Genomic DNA, 23,740 nt, shown 5'->3' on the forward strand with positions numbered 1-23,740 from the left:
CACAGCTGTCACGTAAATATGGAAATCCCTCTGCTGATCACCGCACCATGGGTGTAATGAGGAAGGTAAGTGGAAAGAGTTCCATGCTCCCTCATCTTTCATTTCCCTCCCACACAGTGCCACCTGATTTAATATTGCCACAGAAAGAAATTCCAGTTTAAAGATCCTTCTTTTATTACCTCAATTTTTCCATCATCCCTACACACCCCCCTGCTTTTATCCTGTGAATCAAGAACTGCCAGTGTACTTAACATACTCTTTGGATCATCTATCAAATCTGATAAAACATACAAAATAATCAATCTATGCATTAAAACTGTAAAGCTACCCAGGGTAAAGCATTTTCATGTCTAGTTTAATACAAAACTAACAGGAAACTTACCTGATGACTGTAGTGAACATTGCATGAGGGAAAGGAAAACTAGAAACCTGGAGAAACTCATTGCCAATGGAACTTGCTTCTCATTCTTCTACTGAAAGTTGGATTAGAAGATTGGCAATATATAAAAATCCTTCTCTCTGTAGATAGTAATGGGTCCTTCTCTGTGTCAAGGGGTTGATGGATAAAGCTCTGCACTCTAAATAAGGAAATGTCCTGTCACATGGTATTTTGAAATAACTGGAGTGCACACTGTAAACATTGCTGTCTTTGAAGAGCAAGCCCCTTCCAAAACTGAAGCCTCCATCCTTGTAAATAGAGGTGGAGACGTTTGTCGCTTCTGTGGCATTGCTAATATTAATACAGGTTAGTTGTTGGGGTGCTACACTGGACAGACCTGGAAAAGCAACTTGAGACCTGGGAACAAGAAACCCACAGTGAAATATCATCAATTAAAACCCTCAGTTTTAACCCTTACATCTCAGAAACAAGCAGAAGCAAAATCCCAGTGGTTCAATTCATTGCAACAATGTCACAGCATTATATATGTAGAAGAAAGAGAGAAAACTATACAGAAACAGAAACTTTACAGTTTTCAGTGCATGATGAGTTCTTGGTCACTTTGAGGGAAGTATAGCATCATTATGCTGGTTTGTTTGATCCCACTTTGGGGCTGGGCTGTTCATAATTGCTTGTCAAAGACCTGGAAAAAGTGAATATGTTCAACACTGTAGTCTAGTGCTAAGCTTCCTTGTAACAGAAAGGAAACTTTTTCCTGGAATACTTTAATCTTTACCAAGTAAAAGGATGTGTTTATCTATCTGAGAAATTCCTAAGGATGCTGTTTCAGGACAAAGCTGAAGACAAGCTAAATTGGAAAAACTCCTTTTAACCTATGAGCAAAGTGCTCATCGGAAGACTTGTATTGGCATGGCAGTTTTTGTACAAATATGCTGCAAAGTCCTACTGCAAATGTTCACAAGTCCTGCTATTCCTTTTGTTTATTTACATCAGTGAAATTAAAAGAAGTTGTGATAATGAAATTGGAAAAATCAAGAAGTGAAATAACCAGTAGTGAGATATAAATAGAAACTGAAGAGTGGATGTCATAGGAGGAGTAGCTATTGTTGCTCTGACAAAGGAAATCCCAAGGTAAAATACCTGGAGGACACAATTCCTGCCCAGTTCTCTCATTTGCCCAAGTGACAGCCTGGATCTAGTCCAAACTGGGCTTTCTCCTCCCTCTCGTGTAAATGGATGCTTGTGAGGATTAGTCCAGGGCTACAGTGATGGGGAAAGATTAATGCAGACACTAGGCGAGGCTAAAAAGAGGAATTGAGTACTTCAGAGCTCTCCCTTTGGCATGGCCAACCAGCTTCATGCCACTTGCAAATTTCTGGGGGCAGTTTCCAGTCTGCTGCACAACACTTTGTGCAATAACCTGTTCTCAGCAGTAATGCTTACTACACTCTTGCTTGTATTTACACCAAGAAAACTGGAGTTCAGTGCTTAGGAAAATAACTTTGTTAGTTGCTTGGTTTTTGGTTTCTTTGGGGTTTCTTTCCCCCAACTTTCCATCCTGTTCAATTGACTCTGCACCCTGGGGAAGACAGGTTGTTTCCTGGGGATATCTGTTAAGCACCCTTTCTCATAAAGTATTTGGTTTCTTAACTGCATTTACAGCTCACTTAAAAGCTGTCTTGTAGTGCTTTCTACCATTTTTCTGACATCTAAAATTTAGTCTCTTGCAGATTTCTAGTACAGAACCATCTGCTGCAGTGCTTAGTTTTCTGTTCCTTTTTCTTGCACTTAAAAATGGGAAGTTGGTGCTTATTCAAGCTGAATTCAAAGTGCTGAGGAGAGAAGCCCTCCTTGTTATTGACAAAAGAGTTATTGTGCTGACAGGAGCACCTCCCTTCCCCTTTTCCCTCACTTGATTCACAGGGAATGCTGAAGCCAAAAATTATATTAATAGAAAATTTATTTATTTCAAAGCATAAACAAAAAGAAACAAGGATGTCAGGGTTAGAATATTTTAATTCATGTAAGTGAACATAATACTGTTAAAAGTCGCATTATTGAATTGAAAAATTATTACAACTTATACCTGGTCTTAATATTCTTTACTGTCATGAACCACGTTTTCCATAGCAGAAAATGAACATGACAAGATTTTTCTGAGAAAAGATTATGAAGCAGTTTTATTAGTGAAATATGATTTAGCTATAAGGAACAATAAAAGTACTGGTCTGATGCAGCAAAGCTTGTGGTGTTAAATGAGTTCAAGTTTGCAAAAGGAATACGTTCAAAATTTTGAGATTTTAGTGTCCACAATATCACATCGTTGTGGTTCTAAATGGCATTCACACTTTAGTGGACATTCCTTCTCAGTAGCTGACTTTCATAGTCCTTTTCCAGTACATGCAATTGTTTTTGACAAGCTTTTTTGCGTGGCCATCCTTGCTAAGGCACTTGAGAACATCTTGACAATTACAAAATTATAACATCAAACTCCAATTCTGATTTTGTAAAATATTCATGATAAAAAAAAAAAAAAAACAGATAGTGCAAAAAGAGGAAAGTGATTTAATTTAAGATTACGCTAGATCTCACTTAAGATTTCACTACAGACTTTTAGCAAATATATCCTTGAATTTCAGTAACTTGCTGCTCCAAGTAACATGCCACAGGATCCGTTCTCACCAATTCTTCAGTCGCCAAGACATCATTTAAATAGTGTTTCATTGCCAGAATCTGTTGAGAGCTGGTTTTGTCTTTTTCTTCTGTAGAAATAGGCTGCCATGCCAGCTCCAAAACCAGTTAAAACAGCCAGGAAAATGAGTGGCCAAACAGAGACATGAACAGGGGGGTGAGTGTCTTCATTCTTTTCCTTGCCTGAAATGAATCCATATAACTGTGAGAAACCATACCAGTTTGTATTTCCCCATAGAACATGAAAAGCATGGAGGAGATGCCTGAAGTTGAAGGCTGTAAATCTGAGCCCTGAATTGCTGCTTTTCAGTAGTCAGGTCTCTGTTTCTAAAGCTGACACGGTTTTAGTGGATCTGGAGTACAGTGATGTACAATGCATGCAATGGATGCTTGTGAGAATTCAGTGAAAATGTATGCTTTAGATGGACATGGGATGTTAATTATTGGAAATTAGTTTTACAATATTTTTTACATTTTTTGTTACAGGGTTAGCCCTGCAGCTGCTCCTGTTGGCCAAGAACAGGTGAGTGAAAGGCACAGTGGGGTTACCCAGAGGGATTGATAACCGTGAGAGATTGATAACTAATGATAACCTCAGAAGGACTTGCTCTCTAAAAAAGAGTGGCTTGGAAGAACTCACTTTAAGTTCTTCCTCTATCTAGATTTTTATTAATTTTCTTGTGAAACTTCTTACCTTCTTGCTTTATGGGACTCCCATTCGGCTCAACTTCAATGAATATCAGAGAGAAATCATATGACACTTTATTAGAATCTGTACATTTGACTGTTTGCAAAAATAGTACAGAATACATATGTCTGCTATAAAAGGCAACAAATTGAGGCAAAAAATACATTGCTAAGCTTTCATCTTTCTACTGAACATTACTTTATCCACTTTTGAAACTGTATATTGTTTTTATATTACCAACATTAAAATACTGACTTTTTTCTATGTTCATTCAAAATACTTTTTCACATTTTTCCTAAAGTATTAATTTTAATGTACTAAGAACATGATGTATCACTTTGGAGATTAGTTTTACATGGCATATTTTAGGGAAGATCTGCATGCCTAGATGTTACAAAATTTTTGATTTCTAAACATCTTCCCAAGAAAACACCTACTGAATTACATGAGTAAGCTTCCTAGTCACCTCTGTGTAAGATAGAAATAAATGAAAGACATTTATAAAATTGTTTCGTTGCTCTTGAAGAAGTGCAAAAAAACCCCAGTTTGGCACTCAGAAATGAAGAATTATACGCATAGAATTAAAGATTTCTAAATTATCATGAAAATATTTCTTCTCTTGGCTCTTCTACATTATAGTTTGCAAACACCCTTGATACCCAGAGGAGAATTTATAAAGGCAAAATGTAAAGTGAAAGCAAAGCAGAATGCATAATGAATAGATACAAAACAACTGTAATCCCTACTGAGGCAGGAAATAGTATATATGGGAGCACTGTATGATTCAATGGATGAACTTCAGTGATTCCTTATTATTTAAGTACTGTGTAGGATGGAATGTAATTTGGATGTTTTAGTAAATCTTTAATAGGGATTAACTGACTTACTGTCTTGGGTATGTGCTGATTAAGGCACAGAAATTAACAGTACGTGGGAGATGAGCATTTCTTGGTTACAGTTCAGCATCTTCTTCTAATTAAAGACTACTTGGAGAATGAGTAAATGCTAACCACAAATTTTCTGTTATGTCTTGAGATGTCTTTACATTGAAATTAAGTTTTTTAACTTCTCATCTGAGTAATAGGATCCTAAAACTGACTTTAAAACCAGCCTTTTTATTTTTTGGGGAGGGGGTGTTTCAACATAAGACAGAGATTCTACCGTGATTTGCTGGGAACAATGCACAATGCAAAAGCTGGAAAATGAAACCTGAGATCACAGCTACTACAAAAGAAAGTGCAAAGGTTTAACAATGGCTACCTACCATTTTTTTAGGTTAGATAGATTGACTTTTAACATCTAGGTTAGAAGATTGAAATGATACTGCTTTCTTGCAGACTATTTCCTTTGTATCTCTGCTTGGGAATAATTCATGTAGTGTTCTATCTCTGAAGCATTAGTCTGGTATATATAATATTGTGTGAAATTTTCCAGAAATGCTGATAAGACAGCTTCTCTAATGCCTTGAAGTTTTCATTTTGAATGGAAGTGTTCCTCATGTCAGAATTACAATACAAACAGGTGACCTTTTAGAATCACTGAGGCATTACTGAATTAAGGCCAATATGAAGCCAGTTTGGAATGTTGGGAAGTAATACATTTTTTGAGAATAACAAGCTGGAAGAGGAAGATTGATTATTCACTTTGATTCCTCTTTGCAAGGGTATAATAACTGTTACAATAATAAGTTCTTGGAATAGTCATACCCTTGCACAGGTGTTTGACAGATGTTGTATCAATGCCTGTGTTAGGTACTCAAAAGTTTCTGAAAGTTTCATTCTCAACCTAGGCTGTACAGGATGTTACTCTATTTCCAGTGATGTGGAGAGTTTGCAGTGTGCCAAAACAGGCAACTAAAAATGGTTAGAGAAATGGGATGTGCCAAACCAAACTGCCAGGAATTACTTCCAGACCTGTGGTGAAGAGCTGTAACAGTTTTGAGTGAACAGATCTGTCCTGTCACTAGGGGCTGATGCACTGAGGGCTTACCTTTGGGTTTCTTGCAGATAAATCCTTTTTCAGCAGAGCAATCACTTTTGTCCCAATAGCCAGATGATGCAGTTATTTCCACACACTGATGCTCCACACTGAACTCTTTCTCCTCCCAGTTAACAAAGTCCAGGACAGCGTTATCTAGCCACAACCACTGGCCTACACAGCAACTCAGAGAGTAAAAACAAAAATTAAAACATATCTATTTCATTAATATTTTAACTCCTTAGCTCAGCAATTTACTTTAAATATCTGTAGTAAGTCACTCTTCAGCAGAAACCCTTTTTTTTTTTTTTGGTAAAAGTACAGTAATCCTCACTTTTCTTATATTAGCAATGCATTTTTCCATTAAAAATTGAAATTAAGACATACCTTCCACATTCCGGTAAAGTCCTATCCAAAAGCCTTCTACTTTATTTCTAAGTGGTTGAATTTTATGAGTCAAAAAGTGAGATTCATCCATGTTTTCTACTGAAACCAAGGTAGCTCCTGAAAGGCATTAATAAGAAAATAACCATAACCTACATGAGCAACCACTGTAATTACCTCCTCTTTTTAGTCCGTACAAACAATAGTTTCTGGCTGCATGAATGCTGCTCTGTTGGTCTCTCTGCTTCTTTCAGAAGACAATGACCTGGAGGTACTTAGAGGCTGTGGCCCACACTGCTGCCCCCAGGATGATATCCCACAAGCCAGGAGCTGATGGGGACCACATGCACAGGGAAGCTGTAGACCTGAGAGTACAGAAGGCTGCACAGTCACTTGTGACAGCTTATTTACATTTTGCCAGCCTTAGAACAGCTGGCAATTTATTTTTTTTTAAATCAGTATCTTTGTATTTTTATGTCAGTTTTGTATAAACATTGGTACAAATCTTTTTATTTGATAAGAAGGCTCTCACCTAAGCGAGCACACTCAAGGGAGGCCAGTGCCCAGGTTCTCCCAGCTGATGCTTCAACATAGTAGCAGTGGTCATGGTAAGGGATCCAAGCTTGGAGTTCATCTGCTTCAGGACAGTCTCCAGGCAGGTCAGCAGGGTCAGTAGGAGCTATCTCTAAAGAAGCCATATGGTATGAAATTGGTATTGCATTGTGAGTCATCTGTAATTCAACAGTATGTGTTGTCACCCAGCTTTATCTGTCTGGACATCTACTCATGACTAATTCCCACATTCCTCCAACCCAGACAACAGGGAGAGCCAAGCAGCCAAAAGTGTGAAACATCTTATTTCTCAGATCACATTCCTCAGGACAAGGAATCAAATTGCATCTTGCAACCTCTGCCTGCCTGCCTTGGCAGTACTGTGAGAAAAGCAAACCCTGAGGGATGATACAAATCTGAAATTTGCATTATCACAACACAGAAAGCTGTTGCAGGCTAATGAATCATTAATGCCACAGACCCATGTTGTCTGGCTGCTTGGTCTCTTCAGGTTGTTACTTTATGAAAAAAAAAAAGCCATCAGTGGATCATGCCTCTGCCAAATAAGATTGTTTCTGATCACAGGTGCAACTCCAATTCATTTGATGGATCTGTAGTTCTTGCGCTGCATAAGCAGAACAAATGTATGCAGCCTTAAAACATAAAGGAGAGAAAACAGCACAATTCTACAGAATCTAGATGCAAACATGCCTCTGCACATATCTGCAGAGAGTTAACATGCACACTGCTCTTACAGGACACACAAGGCTCTTACAGTTTTAGCTCTAGCAACAGTGAATGGAAATGAAACTGTTGCCTGTATTTTGGCTCAGTGACATTTGTGTGTGAGCTTCCCCAGTTGAAGTTCATACAGCCAGTGCACAAACCTACACAAACCTACTTATATTACACACACACACTCAGGTGATTTACGGTCATGTCTTGTAAAGAGCAAGATGTACCTTGAAAATAGAGCTTCATCTTATGGAAGCAGTTTTACCATGACAGCAGTGCAGCCGTAGGGATTTGAATAACAGCTTTTCCTGTGCCTAGGTTCATACATCATCCAATAGCAAACATCCACACTCTGCTGGGAGGTAGGTGCTACCCTGAAGCATAGTTCTCTGTGGGGGTAGCCCAAGCTAGAGCAAAGTCTCCAGGATTAGACAGGCTCATGGAACTAGGAATGTGTCTTTAAAATTGTTACATGCCTTTGCTTACCATCTGATATCATGCAAACTGAAAAGTAGCTTTCATTGCAAGCTGCTGTTTTCCAAGTACCATCCAGATCGAGGTAAACACAAGCATTGTTCTCCTTAGGCTCCCCTGCTGCCCAGTTTGTGTACCTGGTTTTCCAGTTATTGGTCCATTTGTAATAGCCACCAGTCTGAAAACAAAGGAATTTGGCAATAGATTTTTTATTTATTTTTTTTTTTTACATTAAAAGTTCTGTCACACAAATATAGTGTAAATACAATCATAGGTCTATTTGATTTTTTTGGGAAAAGAGTGCCATTTTTTTAAACACCATTCACTGTTCTAAGCAATGTCACTGGGCAATTTGAGTTACACAAGAGCTACATATGAGCAGTGTTCAACACTGCGTTGCTTTTGGGAAGGTTTTCTGAAGTAACAAACTTCTACAATATGTCAAGAAAGTCAGATGAGGCCATCTTAAGTCATTTAGTAAATCCTACATCAAGAGAAGCAATTACAGAGAATTGTCGTCTCTGCTCTGCTTTGTTTAAATTAAAATTGGAAGCTATTTGTGCATAAAGATTACTTGACATTAAACATTAAATAGTCAGCTTAAATCTTAAAATATCTCCCTAATTCTCCCAGTAACTTCTATTAATATAATAGCTCTAAGTATCCCCCTGTATAGCAGTTTGACTTTCAGGACAGCCAACAGTCACTTCATGACTGCTGAACTTTCTGAGACAGTGAAGCCATGCAGAATTCAATTGTTCCACTGTTCTAAACTGGGTGTCCAGAGGACTATTAGAGCAGGAAAGTTCCCTGAGCACCTGCCCCTCCCATGCACCCAGCACATACCATGTTGCTGTTAAGACCAATCCATACGGGTTTTCCATATTTCAGCATCTGGATCCACAAGAATGAATGGATGTAGGCATCTGAAATGCTGGCAAGTTCCGCAGATTTGTCTTGGCAGTATTTTCTGGCCTCTTCCCATTGCATTTCAGATGAAATGATTGAATAACTGCTGTCACCATAATGAGTAAACCCAGAGGCTGGATTTGTTGTTGGTACCTCAGGCTGTGAGGGAACTATGGAGGAAAAACTGAATGGATGAATTCACAACATATTGCTCTTCTGTAACATGCAAGCTATAAAAATTGGTCAAAAGGTCCTACTCAGTATGTCAAAATCTTTTTTTAAACTCATGAACAAAATGAAACAAAACTACAACAAAAACAAAATAAAAAAAACAACCCAAATACCCACCCCCCCAGCCCAAAATAGTGCCAAAAATAACTTTCAAGACATGGAGCAAATTTGTTCATGTAATAAGATGTGTGAAATCCTGGATGCCCTGAAGTAGAGTATACTTACTATAGACTTGACTGGTCCAAACTAAGGCACATAAATTGCGTATTTCGAATTCTGTGCTTTTAGTTATTTTATTAAATCTGAATATCTGAGTATACATTTATTTCTTATCATTATTATGAGTCTCAGCCTAAGACTTTTGAGACCTGATGTTAATTGGTCACTGCTCATTGTTAACTCCAAATTGTTGGCCTGTCTGTGAGGGCTGCCTGAATGCTGCCTGCATTTGAGTCAGGCAGTGTATACTTCCACCCTCGTGATGATAAATGTATTCAGAAGAGCTGAAACTGGGATCAAGAAAATTAAAAATGCCTCCATAAAACTATGTCTTTTCTGTGCAGGGAGGGGTTCTGCTTACAAGCATGTTAGCTGTGCTGAGAGTGAAAAGGCTGCAGGAACTGGCTGAAGTGAGGGACCAGGGAATAATTTACACTTTAATAAAACTGAGACAAAATTGTTTTGTTATCTGTGCTTTGCCTTCTCTATTCCTATTATATGCTCTGGTAGCTGGGATTTAAATAATTAAAATTCTACAGGAGAAGAGTCAAAATTCATTACTCATTTTGATTTAAATAAAAAATAACAATATTCTTCTACAATAAAGACACATCTAAGAATCTGTACATTTTGACTGATATATGGCATTCAGTAAAAATAGTGACAGAGGATCTGCTCTTCTCAGATTTGTTAAAGAGAATGGGAAGATCACTGCAAGAACATGATTTATGCTGCACTTGGACAGGATGCCTAAACCTCTTATACTTCACTAAGAAAGAAACAAAACAAAACAAAGCATTTTCATTTATTATTCTCTAGGATTATTCATGATTAGGTACAAAACCCCAATTAAGATAGTGGTTCCTTGTCAGCAATTTCTGTGGAACAAATTGTACTTTAAACATAGCACTGGCCTAGCACTGAGGGAGCTCTGAAAGCCTGATGTTCAGAATGAGCTCAAAGCTGGAAGAAATCACATCAGGTTATATATCCATCTCATCTAACCAAGGTACTCTATGTCTTTGGGAGACTGGGTCGAGCAGAACTCACGGGAATTCATCTGGCACACGTAGCCTCTTTCGTTGTCACAGCTATCATCTCTCCACTTCCCGTCTGACTTCAGGATGAAGACACAATCTGTCTGCAGGGGAGGGAAGAGGCACAGCCATTAGGAAGGGCAATGAGGAGGGGATGAGCTGGAGCCCATCCTGTGCTGCTAGTGCAGGCCTGATGGCAGAGAGGAGAGGAGCTCATTGAGCACCTGTGTTCACATTTCCTAGGTTTCTTCCAAGAAGCTTGACTTGGTATTTATTAGTGACCCCTTAAATTTGAAGCAGGCTTCCACTGGTGCCAGTTAAGGTCTCAAACAAGTCAATTAAAACCCATTTTTTCAGTTTTATTAAAAACCCTATAGTGACTGTATAAATGACTGAGGTACCAATAATAAATCTTTTCAGTTCTGATTTACAGTTATGTAGATCTGCTTCAAAACATTTTTATCAATGATAAAAACAATAAGAACTACTATTAAAAGCTCTAGTTTACACTAGTCTAACTGAAGCAGACTCTCTTGCAGAAAGCTGATGCCCTTTGCTGTTTTTTTATTGTCATTATCAAGTTACCATTATCAGATGCAACAAAACAATTTCTCTTTACTTCCTTATGTTTAACTGCTCCAGTGTTTCCTTCATGACTTCCCTGATTCCAAGATTGGCCATAGCTGTCTTTTGGCATGTCATCCAAGTTTCTCCTTTATGCAGATTTAAATAAGTTTTAGCCACCAGCAAGTTGACTGAGGGTATGTCTAGGGGTGACTGGACAGGGTAGATGTTAAAAATTTTGGGTGACTAACTGCCAATCATTTCCTCAGAAATTACTGCCTTTGGAAAAGAGGCTGAGCTCCAGCAGAGAAATAGTAATTTCACTGAAGATATCAATTTGTACCATCAGAAATGAGTAAAACAGTGTGGGAGCAGATTAGCCAGGAGTGGGACATATATGCAGACAAATTATTGTTGCACCAAAAATCTTAATTTTGGTTTATCATGCCAAAATATCATACTCTGTGATTGGTGTTGTGGCTTTAGCATTTGCATTAATGCAGTATGGGGAGGAACTGATATAAGTTTTTCCAAGCTTCTTTTGTAGAGCTGTTTTTTTGCAATAGTTCAGATGGAAGGCTTAAAATCCCTCTTCTAACAGAACTTTTGCCAAACATTTACGTGTATTTGCAATCACTGTAAGATGATTTGCTAAACCCCATTGTGCTTACAAAAGGACTTGTTACAGCATCCTATTATTGCTACTGTAACTTTTCTTTCAGGAAAATTAGCTAGCTGCCCAAGGTATACAGGTTACTTAAATTTCCTTTACCTCCAGAGCATCATCTGTCAATGTCTTAAACTCATAAAAGTCAAAGTAGCTTTGTTGCTTTTCTGGTGCACCATTATCCCAGTTGGTGTAGGAAACAGTGCTTCCATCTGTCCAAAGAAATGTGGACTCTCTGTTGATATCATTCATCCCAATCCAAACATTAGTTGTGGCATACTTCAAATGATAGAAAAGGAAGGCTGGAGAGAAGCAAAGATTTCTCGTTAAGCTTATCATGACTTGCCCAAAAGAGGGAAAATATGCAAGAACCCAGAGTGGGGGACATAATAAAAGGATAACATTTTCAATGGCACAGCCCATCTGACATTAATTAAATGTTAGATAAGCATCCATTTCCCACTGTGTATGCACACATAGGATTTTAGAAAATCCTATTGCCAGTGAGAGACGGGAAATGCAGATTTCTGTCAGTATGAGACACCTATGCAACCACCCTCAGAACACATTGGAAGTTTCGTGCAAACAAAGCAGCTGAAAGAACTAGAAACAAACTATTGCCTTACAGTTTGAAATTAAAATAAACCATGGACTCACACGGCCAATAAGCAATTTTCGTCAGGTAATCACGTATTTTATATTGGAGAGTACAGCTGCTTCTTTAGTGAGAGATTGAGAGTTTTTTCTTTCAATAGAGCCCATGTACATACCATGTACATACCTTGCACTTGTCCATTTGATATAGTAGCCAGGTTTCCTCCCAAACTGAAGCAAACATCTCGTGCAGCATGCCATGTGAGATTTCTTGTTATATTGGAAGCAAATACTTTGAAACACTAGAAACAAATCAAGCAATTTTTTCAAATTTTAGCAAAGACTGGAACTACTGTATGTCAATATTATCAATAAGCTCTAAGATGTACTTTTCTACAGAAAAAGAAATCAGGGCTAGAATGAGTGACAGAGCTCAAGGGTAGAAAGTCTGGATGTCTACCCAGGCATACACTTATCCCCCCTCATTGCACAAGGTGTAATCTGGGGGTCTGCTATCAAATGAACTGATTGTAATGAGGTCGAGCACATAATCACTTTTCACGTTTTCATCTGCCTTCTTCCTGCAGTAATAGAGACGTCATTTGAAACCAAGAAAATGTGGTTTTGGGTGACACAGCTGCAGGGAATAATCTCTACTGTGCTTTGTCCTCCTTCTGATGACTGTGGTTACAACTGTTCATCGTGCCAAAGGGTAGGAAATATCCTTTGGCATACTGACCTAACATTCTGAGGATGCAATAGCAGCACAGTGTACATAAAGCAGACAAAATAGCCTTTGGTAGCTAGAGCTTCAGCTCAGATTGGTACAAACTCTTCTCTTACTGCAATGAGAACTCCCAGACTGTGTCTGATTGCAAAGCGGTAATCAAAAAAATTTGTAGTTTGCCATCCTCTTTCTGAATTCAAAGCTTTGTAAACCCCTAAGGGCTGAAGGGATTGCTCAGATACATTCTTTCTAGACCTTTCCACCTGTTTTACAAGATTGACCATTACAAGCTTGCATTTCTAAACAAAATAATGTACATGAAGAGAGGAGGAGAGATTTTCCGAAACAGTAACTTTGTATTTTAAGCTCGCACAAACTATGTTCTCTGAAACATATTCAGCATACATATACTTTTACTGTATTTCTCTGCTAAGTTAAATGTCTATAATCACGTCAAAAAAAGCTCAGCCATCTAGTCTGCACATTTTGACTAAGTAAGATTTACTCTTTTTTCATAAAAAAATGTGATATTTTCAGGATTTTCTTCTCAGTTCCACTGCTTTACACAATTTACTAAAGATATTTGTTGACATACCTTGCTGTGAAAAAAAATCCAACTTTCTGGACATCCTCCAGGAGTCAGTGGAGAAGGCAATGTTGAATTGATAGAACTGTTATGTTTTTCACATACAAATTTATTGGCAGAGCCACAGTTAATGTCATTCCACAAGCCTAAAAAACCAAAAAAAAAAGGAATAAAAAAATGAAAATGTTATAGTATTTAATATTTAGTAATAGTAATGCATCACTTTTTTTTTTTTTTAACAAGCACATTTTTGTCTATTTTGTATTTCAGGCTACAGCTTGATCTAAAGGTAAAGTAACCATGGGACCTTCAAATAAGCTCCAATAGTAGCAGCAATGTAGTTATTTTGAGCTCCCTGACCCATCTGCTCCTAGTTCAGGGGTTCTCTCCACAGTGTCTGTATCTGCTTATGGGGCTTTTTTTGAGCTCTGGCATCTTCATATTGCAAGTAGCAGGAGAAACACACCAGCAAGCGAATTTGTAAAGAAAATAGATCAGAAATTGATCAGATAAAAAATACCATATCAATCTAATGGCACAATACAGTGTTCAAACATACTGCATGAATTCTCTGTAAAACACAAATTGAGAGATCAACATGTGTCTACTAATTAGCCCATTAGTTAAGTTACAGAAGTAGACCCAAGAGGAAACACAGCTTTAGGATTTGCAAGACATTTGCATTTCAGGGTACTTGTAAACATATCTTAGGACATTAGATGTATTTGTTTCTTTCCTCATTGATGTGTACCTCCAACTCCCGTTTCCTGTAGCTGCTATAAATGTTTTCTGAAGTTCATGGTAGAGAAGACGGGCTATTCAAACTTTCACTAAAAGAAGTAGTGAAAAGTCCTCTAAAAAGGTGCAATATCACTGTTACAAACCAAGAAAGAAACATCTGCTTTAAATTACTCATGACACTGAAACCTCCCCATTCTAAGGACAAAGACTCTTCTGTGGCTGGTGGTCCTATGACTGGGAGAAGTTGTGTTAGTTTGTCACTGGAAAGAAAATGCAGAAAACAGCTGCCAAAGATTGTGTGACAGTTGGCAGCAGATGTTTGACAGCATCGGTTATAATCCAAGCAGGGACAAATAAAATGTAATAGTTTTGTGTTGTCACTTACCGTGTTTCAACTGCATTACTACACAATTTTCCTCATTATTTGCAAAGTTGGGTTCATTAGGAGCCCAGGCCACATAGGTTACTGGAGTTCCATCCATCCAGCTTAAAAATAAGACATACAAGTATTTATTAATTAATTTATTTATTTGTGACATGGTAGTCTTAATGAACACCTCATGATTAAGAAGGTCTATGAGAATTCAAGGAAAGTGGCTACAATGGGAGAGGCTGTTAGAGATTTCCCTTTCTTTACTTGATTATTCTAATTTAAAAAAATTCTGTAAAATATTTTTGGTTGCAAAGTAGAAAAAGGATACACCAAGCATATTTTCTGTTAATGGCCAGGATTTTCTGACAACATTTAGTAAAAGAAATCAAAATCAGTTAGTCATAATACATGAGAATGATATTAAAAGTTTATCTTAAGTTACTACAATAACTAGTAATCCTAGCTATTATGCTTTCCACTGTGACTATTCCCGGTGTTTTATAGGTGAAAATAAGAATGAAATATTTTGATGTGGATTTTACCCTGCTCTATGTGGAGGGGGAGGTGGGGGTTGTTCTGTTTTTCTCTAAACTAAAGGACATTATGTCAACTTTAAAACCGTCCTTTCTAAAGTACAAAAGTTGAAATATTTTCCTCAATGTTTATCTGTTTTTTACTTTAATATGTTGCTACTGAAGAAGAGGTTGCCACCACATTTCAATCAGTATTTCAGAATTTAGATTAGCCTAAATTGGGAAAGAAATTCAGCTGTCTCATCTATATCTTGCTGCTGCTGATACAATTGATCTAAATAAAGGAGATTCTCATTGGATCCATGAAATTCTCTGTGTCCCTAATTTGAGTCCTAAAATCAGGAGGTTAAAATCATCTACTGACTCAGACACTATCAACTTGTCTCCCCACCCCTCTTCTGCCCGTCTTAAGGTAAGTGATTTACATACATTCAACAGTGGCATTGAAATAGAAAGGTTAAATTCAAATCTCCTCTAACCTTTTCCAGGTCAACCTCAGAAACACATTTTTTCACCTCCCAGACACATCCTAACTAGCAGGTAGGAAGGTAGGAAGTGTATCATGCTCTTTGGTATCTCTTACTTTAGTTTTGACTTGATTTGTGTGTTGGTCTTTTCAGAATATTTGTTACTGTTTCTGTACTGTAAATTTCTGCTGACTTTTCTCCTGGAACAGGAGTTTGCAGAAACTGCTTTTCATACTCATTGTCTGTCTTCCTAACTCTGGAGAGCCCTTCTGATATACAGATAAAAACCATAAGAAAGCCAAACCCTATGATATAGGGCATGTTTTAGTGTATGTGTGTATGTTTATAGGTATAAAATTCAGCACAATGAAGTATCACTCCAATTTATCGGGCAAATCTCTGGAAGAAACTTGAGAAAGTGCATATGGAGAGTAGAGATGCCAAGCTTGTCTTTGGCTAAGTACTTACTTGAGGGAAAAAAGATTCTTTTACCATTTATTTTTGGGAAAAACGATTGGAGTTTAGAATATTCTAGGACTATTCCATTTTGCTTTTTGCACAGTATGTGGAACAGCCTTCAGACCTTCAAGTGAACCTATTCAGTACCTCCATCTGCGTAAAATACTCTATTTGTTTCTACATGTTAGAAGCTGCACTGATCGTCTTAACTTACCTGAACTTTTTATCAAGGCTCACTCTTAGACCAATGAAATATCCTGTTGTCTCTCCATTGTAGCCTTCCTAAATCAGAAAGACGCCATTTCAATTAGAAAAAATAAATCTTTGAAGCAAAACAAGCAGAAATTGATACACCATTGATTAGGTCCACAGAGCGGCCACTAGTCCACAGCAGTAAAGCACCTGCTTGCAGTTAACCACAACAACGGGTCTATGTGCCCAGGCACAGAAGTCAGGTTTTTCTCTGGGACATCAGAGACAAGAACTGCAGCACTGAAGGCCCTTAGGATGGAGTAGAAAAGAAGCAGATTTTCAGACAGAAGCCAGCACTCCTTTTTTATTCTCCCTCAAAGACCAGCTACTTCCCAGGAGACTTGGTACCTTCCCACATCACTCTTCCTGCCAACTGCATCAGCACGGCTGGTGCAGAGCAGGAGAGGCCAGATCCCACGGGATCAAAGGGTGTATTTGGGGATATTTAATTAGTGAAAATGCTGATGGTTCTGCTTCTGAGACAACTCAGGTTTTACAAGCAGATTGTCAAAAGTGTTTCTACTTTTAGGCTGTCTGTTTTTCATGATTCTTACATTTTCTTTTAGTGCTCTATGTAGGAACCTTCTCTCACTGTTACTGTTAACAACAGCTAGGTCTGCAGAATTCTTCCTGCAAAACTCTTGAGCTCTTTCCATGGGGACCTGTTCATTGCTGAAATAGTAAAGCTTATCTTCAAATATGACCCATCCATCTGCAGTGGTTTTATATTCTGGAAGATAAATAAGGAACCCTTAAATTCTGTATGTGTAGAACACAAAAGGTTTTTTTAGAATAACAGTTTTAGGGAAAAAAAAATATGAGTAATAAAAATAAATATATACAAAGGCCTACCATATGTGTCAATTGGTTCAGGTTTTAGTGACACTCCTGAAAAAGAAGAAAAGAGAAGGCATGATGCATCTCTTTAGACTGTGTAATGATGTAGCTTGTGACTGACTGCAAGAAGAGTGAGGAACAGAGCAGGATTTGCCACTGACTAGCAAGCAGGCTTAGCCAAATGGTTCAGCTTCACATTGCTCAATATGCAAGATGGTCTACTTCAACTTGGTATCATAACCTGTGCTTCACATCAGCAAAGCCATAGCTTTGGCTGAATCACATTCCTGCACAGAGCAAGACAAAGGAAAATTGGTCTTTCAGCCTGTAAGTCACAGTAGATTTATCTCAAACGCTTTAAACCGTGGCATACAGCTCCTTTACTGATCCATCAGTAGATAGTCCATATTTCACCTGGGGGTATTTTCATCAAGAGGGAGAAAATTTCCACTAGATTTATTTTAGCTCTATCAAAAAAATTCTCTGAGTAACATTTATAAGCAAAAGGAAATAATACTTTATGTACATGTGTATATATATATATCTATATATAGATAAAGATATAGACACATATACTGACTGTGAGTTATTTCTGGTTGGGAAAGAAAAAGAAACAGCACTTCTGTGAACCATTGCTTTTCCAAAAGCTGTTGAATCCTGAATAATTCTACAGAAGAACCTGAGGGGCCAACAAATCCGACAAAGATATACTTGATTTTTACTTTCACCTGTGTTTGTATAAAAACCAGTATTGTAAGGACTACAATACAAGCCCTTACAACTCCTTACCCCCAACACTACATAAGTAAAAGCGAAAGTTTCTTAATATTAAAAAATCCTGTAATCTTGCAAATATATGGATTCTTTATACACCATAATTTATATTAAAAAAACCATCAATTCATTCTTATCATCCATAATTGAAAAATCTCAGCCTACAATATGTTACTTAATGCTCTTGACCTCCATTTGGAAAAAGTAGTTCTTCAAAATTTTGTCTCTTTCTCCAGTAACTTAACTTAGAAAGCAACTACTTATTAAAGCTTTTTAATCTTCTTGCCAAAAGAGAAGAAGAAATCTACCTTGTTTTATTTGGCAAACCCAGTTATGCTGTACTTGACAGACATCATGAGACCACTGATTAGAATATCTCGCAGAATGGAATGAGCCACAAAACTTGTGTCGTCCTGCGTTCCTTGGACTATCACCCCAGTCTGCGTACCTAACCTATAGAAGAAGTCAACTGTGTTAGTCTTTTCATCTGTTTTGGTAGCTGTACTTACCACTGGAAAATGGAAACTAACTGCTTTTGTCGCAAAGATTCTGGTTTTAGCCAAAAAGGGCTGGAAATGCAGGGAAAGTGTAAGGATTCTAGGGTGGGCCAATGGTGTCAGTGTTCAGACACGGCTGTCTTGCCATGGAGGACTTTTCCTCTTGTTTGTGCCCTGAGCCATAGACACAGGCAGAAGAGAAAGAGGCAAGGGAACTGTTTCAAATGAACTTTGCCTAGTTGTGAACTTTGCCCACATATCACTCATGCTAATCATGTGCAGATAGGGTGCTTTTCACTCCACATCTGACCTGGTTCAAAATGACATTGTCCAACATCTGCCTGGTGGCACTGACCATGTTGTGCATCAACTCAGCATTACCTTTCCCTTGCCTGTGGTTAATGAGGATGGGAGAATGACTTTTGGGAGGGAAGTGGTGTCCTACAAATCTAGAGGAGTTATCTCTGATGAAACTGACGTCCTAATGGGGACGGAGAGCCATGTGATACAACCTACTTATTATTGCCAAGAATTCTTGATAATGTCCCTTTCTGAAACTTTTATGGAAAGTAATGTGAATGGGATAAGATAAAAGGTCCTTGCTTGTATTAAAAAAATAAAAAAGAATAGGGAGCAGTAGTAAATGGAGGGTAATAAAGAGTAGAATCCTGCAGGAATGTTTTTCACAGCTGTAAATAATTGCATAGGCTCAAGAGATGACTGGACAAATTTCCAGAAATAAAAAAATTAAAATTACAGATATGAGTTCTAGTTCTAAAACACCCTGAGCCATCATTACCTGGGGGATTCAGGAGTACACTAGGAAACATGCTTGCTCTTTGATTAGGTCTTTAGACATTTATGGCTACTACCAGAGACAGGATACATGATAAATGTACAATGAATATTTATGTTTTGACCTTAGGTGTAAATATTATCTTCTTGGAAAAGAAAATAAATTGGAGTATTACACAGAAAGCTACAGATTCTAATGAGATACAGATAATTCCTATGTATTAAAATGTTTAGCTTTGATATTAGTCATGACAATACAGATAGGCAGCTACATGAATGTTTGTAGGACTGGTGTTTTCTTTAATGAGGATGACAGCAAAAATCCAAAAAGCATATGTACAAATCTCAAAGTGTCTTATGCAAACAAATATGATGAAAGATTAAGATACTCACTGGAGAGCCATCACTCCAGGCAAATCCTTCATCTGGATTCAAGGAAAATATACCGAGCCAAACTGCTTCAAATGTACAGGGAGCGGCACTAAAAGAAATTACAGGACAGAGCAGTGTGTAAGCATCACAAAAAAAATCCATAAATACATTGTTGAACTTTCTAGAGCACATTGTAAACACAGTGAAGTTTCAAATTTCCCTATTACCTTTCACAAGGTGCATACACATATTTTTCATAGAAATGTGTAATATTTCTGTGGTTCAGTGTCAATAGCTTAGTTTATCGGACTTATTAATAGTATTGATCATTTCCCTAATGTACTATTTACTTGGGAAAAACTTTCACAGATTCAAAAAGTGGTTTCAGCACTGACCACTGCAAGGTAGATACATGTCTATTTCAACAGTAGATACATTGGTCATATTTTCTACCCTTGTAGAAATATTGCTAATTTCATGTGTTTCTAAACTGTATCTAGCAATCATGATAATGGTTTAGTTTTTTTTTTTAAATTTTTGCCCACACAAATCACTCTTATTTTCCATGAAAAGGTTGAAACAGTACTGAATAGAAAAATGTTAAAGTATCACAGGTCTTCTGGCTTTTGAGGAATCCATACATTTCAGAAATAATTTAATAATAGATCATATGAAAAGTCTTTAAATCTGGTAAGATAAACACACATCAAATACTAACCTTATTGCTTGGGTTAGTAAAGGTATCTCCTCCTTAGTGCTAATGGTGACCAGATCCCCTCCTATTTGTCTGCAAAAATCTCGAGCTTCAAACCATGATTTCTTTCTAATTTTTGATCGGCAAAAACACTATGGAAAAATTAATTATATATGTTACAACAATAAAAGAATTGAAGTCTTCCTTAAACATAAATGAGGTTTCATATGAGCTAGAGTTGCCTATCTTCTTAGCAAAAAAAAAAAAAAAAGAAAAAAAAACAATTGATAGGAGGGAAAAGGGAATACAACTCCTCATCTCCCTTTAATTTGTGGAGAAATTAAACTGGAGAAAGGCCCAAGCCAACTTTCATATGAAGGGAAAGAAGAGTAGCAGTGGTGGAGAGGAAAAATGGTCTGGAAGTAGTCTGAAGATTCAGGCAAAAGAACAACCTCCTGGTGATTTACAACTCTCACTTTATATTTGCAGTATGATGTCTAACTAGTTTAAGAGACAACAAACACACATTTGACCAAGGACAAAATTATGATTTTGGGATGAAATGGATGAAGGAGCCCAGATAAATAACATTCCAGATGAATTTGAAAGAAATGAAAGGAAAAAAAAAAAAAAAAAAGTGGACTCAGTTCAATAAAGTGATAAAAAATATTAACATTTTATGCTTAGCACATTTCAACTTTTCATGACCCCAAATCACTGTTCCTACATTGCACTTATTTCTTCTTCAATCTCCTTTTTTATGCCTGCTCAGATATAGCTGACTATACTTCAAAAACAAGTTATCTGTAGCTTTGCATCAGAAGCTCTTAAGTAAATGTCCTTCATAAACACTGATTTAATTAACCTTTCCTGTAACTTTTTATCTTTTTTTTTTTTTTTGTGGGGTAATGTGCTGATTTTAGCAAGGTCCAGCCTCAGGCATTGAGCTGCTGGAGGCTGCACTTCACTGTTTCTCTGTTTGTTCCCTGAACTGCCACACATCTCAGGCAAATACCACATCTTTGCACAACAAACATAAAGAGCAGCACCAACTAACTAGCTTTGCTGCTTCTGTTTAATACAAAATTTTGACATTTTCCTTTTAATAATTTTAATATGGAGTTGTTTCCTGGGGTTTTTTTCTTTTTTTGTCTTTTATTTTCTTTATGTCTTTCTGGAGCCTTGATATTTCTGTTCCTCTTCTTCCATTTCCTGCTCCAGTTCCTTCCACCCCTGAAGCACAAACTTCCTCATTTTCTTTCCTGTGCCCTTCTCCCCTCCCTTCCCTTCCCTCCCTTCAACTTTATCTTTCTTCCTTAGTTTTTTCCCTCTCATGGATAATTTCCTGAGAAGAATTTTGGGGGTTTTGTGTTTTGCTCTATTCCAGTCTCAGATATTGCAAAATGAAGATGTCAGTTCCTTTTTTTTTTTCCCCAACCAAGCTGCTTCTTTCAATGATCTAGGCACTTACTTTAAAACAGGAACTTCTGTGATTGTTTGATACCCAACCTTCAGGGCATGTGGGGACCGGAGCAGTAGTTGGAATAGGTGGAACTGTTGCACCCTTTGCCCACTGCTTGCAAATATATTTTTGCTTTGTCTCACAGTCAAGAACATCCCATAATCCAGCTGCAGTCCCAGTTCTCATAGCAACACATCCTGGATTATTTCCTTTATGAGAAAAACAAAACAAAACAAATACATTGGATATTTTCTAAAGTGTGAATTATTTAATTCTTTGTCAAAATCTTTGAGCAGCAGCCATTCACTCTTTGCCATGCAACAACATTTGAAAAGCAGATTTATATTTTGTGTGGTTTTCATACAGGCAGAGTAGTATTTTCTGTTTGAGGAGGTCATGATGAATATAGAATACTACTTTTTTTTTTTCCATTTTGATTATCCTGCATGATTAATTCTTTGGGTAGAAAATAGAGTGAGAGTTTATACAGTGAAATCTTGTGTTTTCAAGTGGGAATTTTATTTCTATTTATGTTAAGCCTGTTTTACATGAGATATCATTACCTTGGTCACGAGTGGTTTTCACACAGATCACAACAACCCCACTGGTGAGGGCAGCATGCAACCCTAGACAGCTTCAGAATGAAACTTATCCTGTGATGTTTGCTGTAATTTTAGACTGTCGTCTCAGAGGGAAACAGAACTGCCCACATCACAAAGATACAGTCAAATGCACAAAATGGGCTTATTCAATGGCTTACTTGTGCTCTTTCTTAATTTTCTAAGTATATTTAACATTTTATTTGGGGTTTTTTTTGCTTTGTTTTGTTTTGTTTTGTTTTCATTTTTGTTGGGCACAGACCTGATGTTTTAGTGGGCCTGTCTACCATGGTTCCAGGAGCTGAAATGAAATTCAGCTATAAAGCCATCATTTTATGGCAGTCCAAGACACAAGTTTATTCCTAAGAGCATCCTTTACCCACATCAAAGTTCACCTACTGTTTTACTGATCATGCTCAGTCACTTATTCTCCTCATACCATCCTGAGTTCTCTCACAGGCACATTTTGCTATGAGAAATAATTTACTCTCATCAGCCAATCTTGTCACCTCACTATTGCATGTTTACCAGATGGTCTGCAAATACATTGAACAGGATGGGCACAGGACATTATGGGGGTTCTATCATTGAACACACTTCCCCAGTAGAAAATAGCCCCTATAAAAAAAAATCCACCTTCCAGTCACTGCCTTTTGATCAATATTTTTATTCATGTAAGAGCTTTTCTGTGTTAGGTCAGATTAGCTGAAAGGCTTTTGGTAATTGAGATAGACCACACTTATTAGATTTCTCTCATCCATATGCTTTCACTTACTGTGTGGAGCTCAGGGAGATCTCTAAGTATGAACTCCCTTTCCAGAAGTGATTTTATGTATCTTTCCCACTATATCGCCTTTATTACAGATTCAGCTAATTGATTAATTAATTACTAATGACTCATTCATCTGTATTTCCCCATATCTCCTTGCAACCATTTTAAATGTTGGCACCAAATTTGTCTTTTTGCCAAGCTTAGATGTCAAAGCAGCTTTAGCAGGAAGTTACACATTAAAGAGAAGGGTTTATTTCATGTAATCTTAACAGGTCCTGGACACTTTTACAGCCATGCTTAGTCCTAACTTCATGCCATCAATTTCCTCCATTAACTATTTTCTTAATGTTTCAGCTTGAAGTAGACTCTCCAAAGATACCCTCACAAAGAAAATCTCCAGGACACAAAAGTCTATTTTTCTCTCAGTGAACATCGAATCAAGGAAACAGATTTTTCTTTACTGTTCCAGCCTGATTGCTGAGGAATGCATTTGGTTTGCGAGCTGCAGTGCCAGCTAGAGACTGAGCTCTGGGTGGTGGGACCCAAGCAAAGGGCTGGGAATTGGCGCTGACCCTTGGCATAGGAAAGGTGTCACCAGTAGTCCTGCAAGGTGACCAGACACCCAGAGACTTAGCAGGGGCTAAGGACCCCAGACATTACTGCATTTAGACTGTAAGG

At 37.6% G+C, this 23,740-nt stretch overlaps 2 protein-coding genes and 1 long non-coding RNA gene across 3 annotated transcripts in view; 1 reads left to right on the top strand and 2 right to left on the bottom strand.

The window, feature by feature from the left end:
• Positions 1-547, bottom strand: part of LOC131575193 (macrophage mannose receptor 1-like) — a 33,432-nt gene extending 32,885 nt beyond the window's left edge. Inside the window, exon 1 of the mRNA XM_058830293.1 lies at positions 383-547. Within this exon, the coding sequence (XP_058686276.1) occupies positions 383-443 (61 nt within the window). The 5' untranslated portion in view covers positions 444-547. The remainder of the gene's footprint in view (positions 1-382) is intronic.
• Positions 1-23,551, top strand: LOC131575194 (uncharacterized). Its single transcript, XR_009276726.1, has 3 exons — positions 1-65; positions 3,169-3,248; positions 23,417-23,551. It is a non-coding gene; the product is annotated as an uncharacterized LOC131575194 (long non-coding RNA).
• LOC131575191 (macrophage mannose receptor 1-like) overlaps positions 2,419-23,740 on the bottom strand; it is a 33,442-nt gene continuing 12,120 nt past the window's right edge. Inside the window, exons 12-30 of the mRNA XM_058830292.1 lie at positions 21,701-21,900; positions 20,254-20,381; positions 19,557-19,644; positions 18,180-18,324; positions 17,113-17,148; positions 16,815-16,990; positions 16,223-16,290; positions 14,562-14,662; positions 13,445-13,581; positions 12,310-12,424; positions 11,634-11,830; positions 10,311-10,401; positions 8,748-8,980; positions 7,914-8,079; positions 6,673-6,825; positions 6,144-6,260; positions 5,769-5,930; positions 3,786-3,818; positions 2,419-3,274 (exon numbers count right to left, since the gene is read on the bottom strand). Coding sequence (XP_058686275.1) covers positions 3,105-3,274; positions 3,786-3,818; positions 5,769-5,930; positions 6,144-6,260; positions 6,673-6,825; positions 7,914-8,079; positions 8,748-8,980; positions 10,311-10,401; positions 11,634-11,830; positions 12,310-12,424; positions 13,445-13,581; positions 14,562-14,662; positions 16,223-16,290; positions 16,815-16,990; positions 17,113-17,148; positions 18,180-18,324; positions 19,557-19,644; positions 20,254-20,381; positions 21,701-21,900 — 2,516 coding nt within the window. The 3' untranslated portion in view covers positions 2,419-3,104. The remainder of the gene's footprint in view (positions 3,275-3,785; positions 3,819-5,768; positions 5,931-6,143; positions 6,261-6,672; positions 6,826-7,913; positions 8,080-8,747; positions 8,981-10,310; positions 10,402-11,633; positions 11,831-12,309; positions 12,425-13,444; positions 13,582-14,561; positions 14,663-16,222; positions 16,291-16,814; positions 16,991-17,112; positions 17,149-18,179; positions 18,325-19,556; positions 19,645-20,253; positions 20,382-21,700; positions 21,901-23,740) is intronic.

This window comes from Poecile atricapillus, chromosome 2 (assembly GCF_030490865.1).
Source record: "Poecile atricapillus isolate bPoeAtr1 chromosome 2, bPoeAtr1.hap1, whole genome shotgun sequence".
NCBI classification, from domain to species: domain Eukaryota; kingdom Metazoa; phylum Chordata; class Aves; order Passeriformes; family Paridae; genus Poecile; species Poecile atricapillus.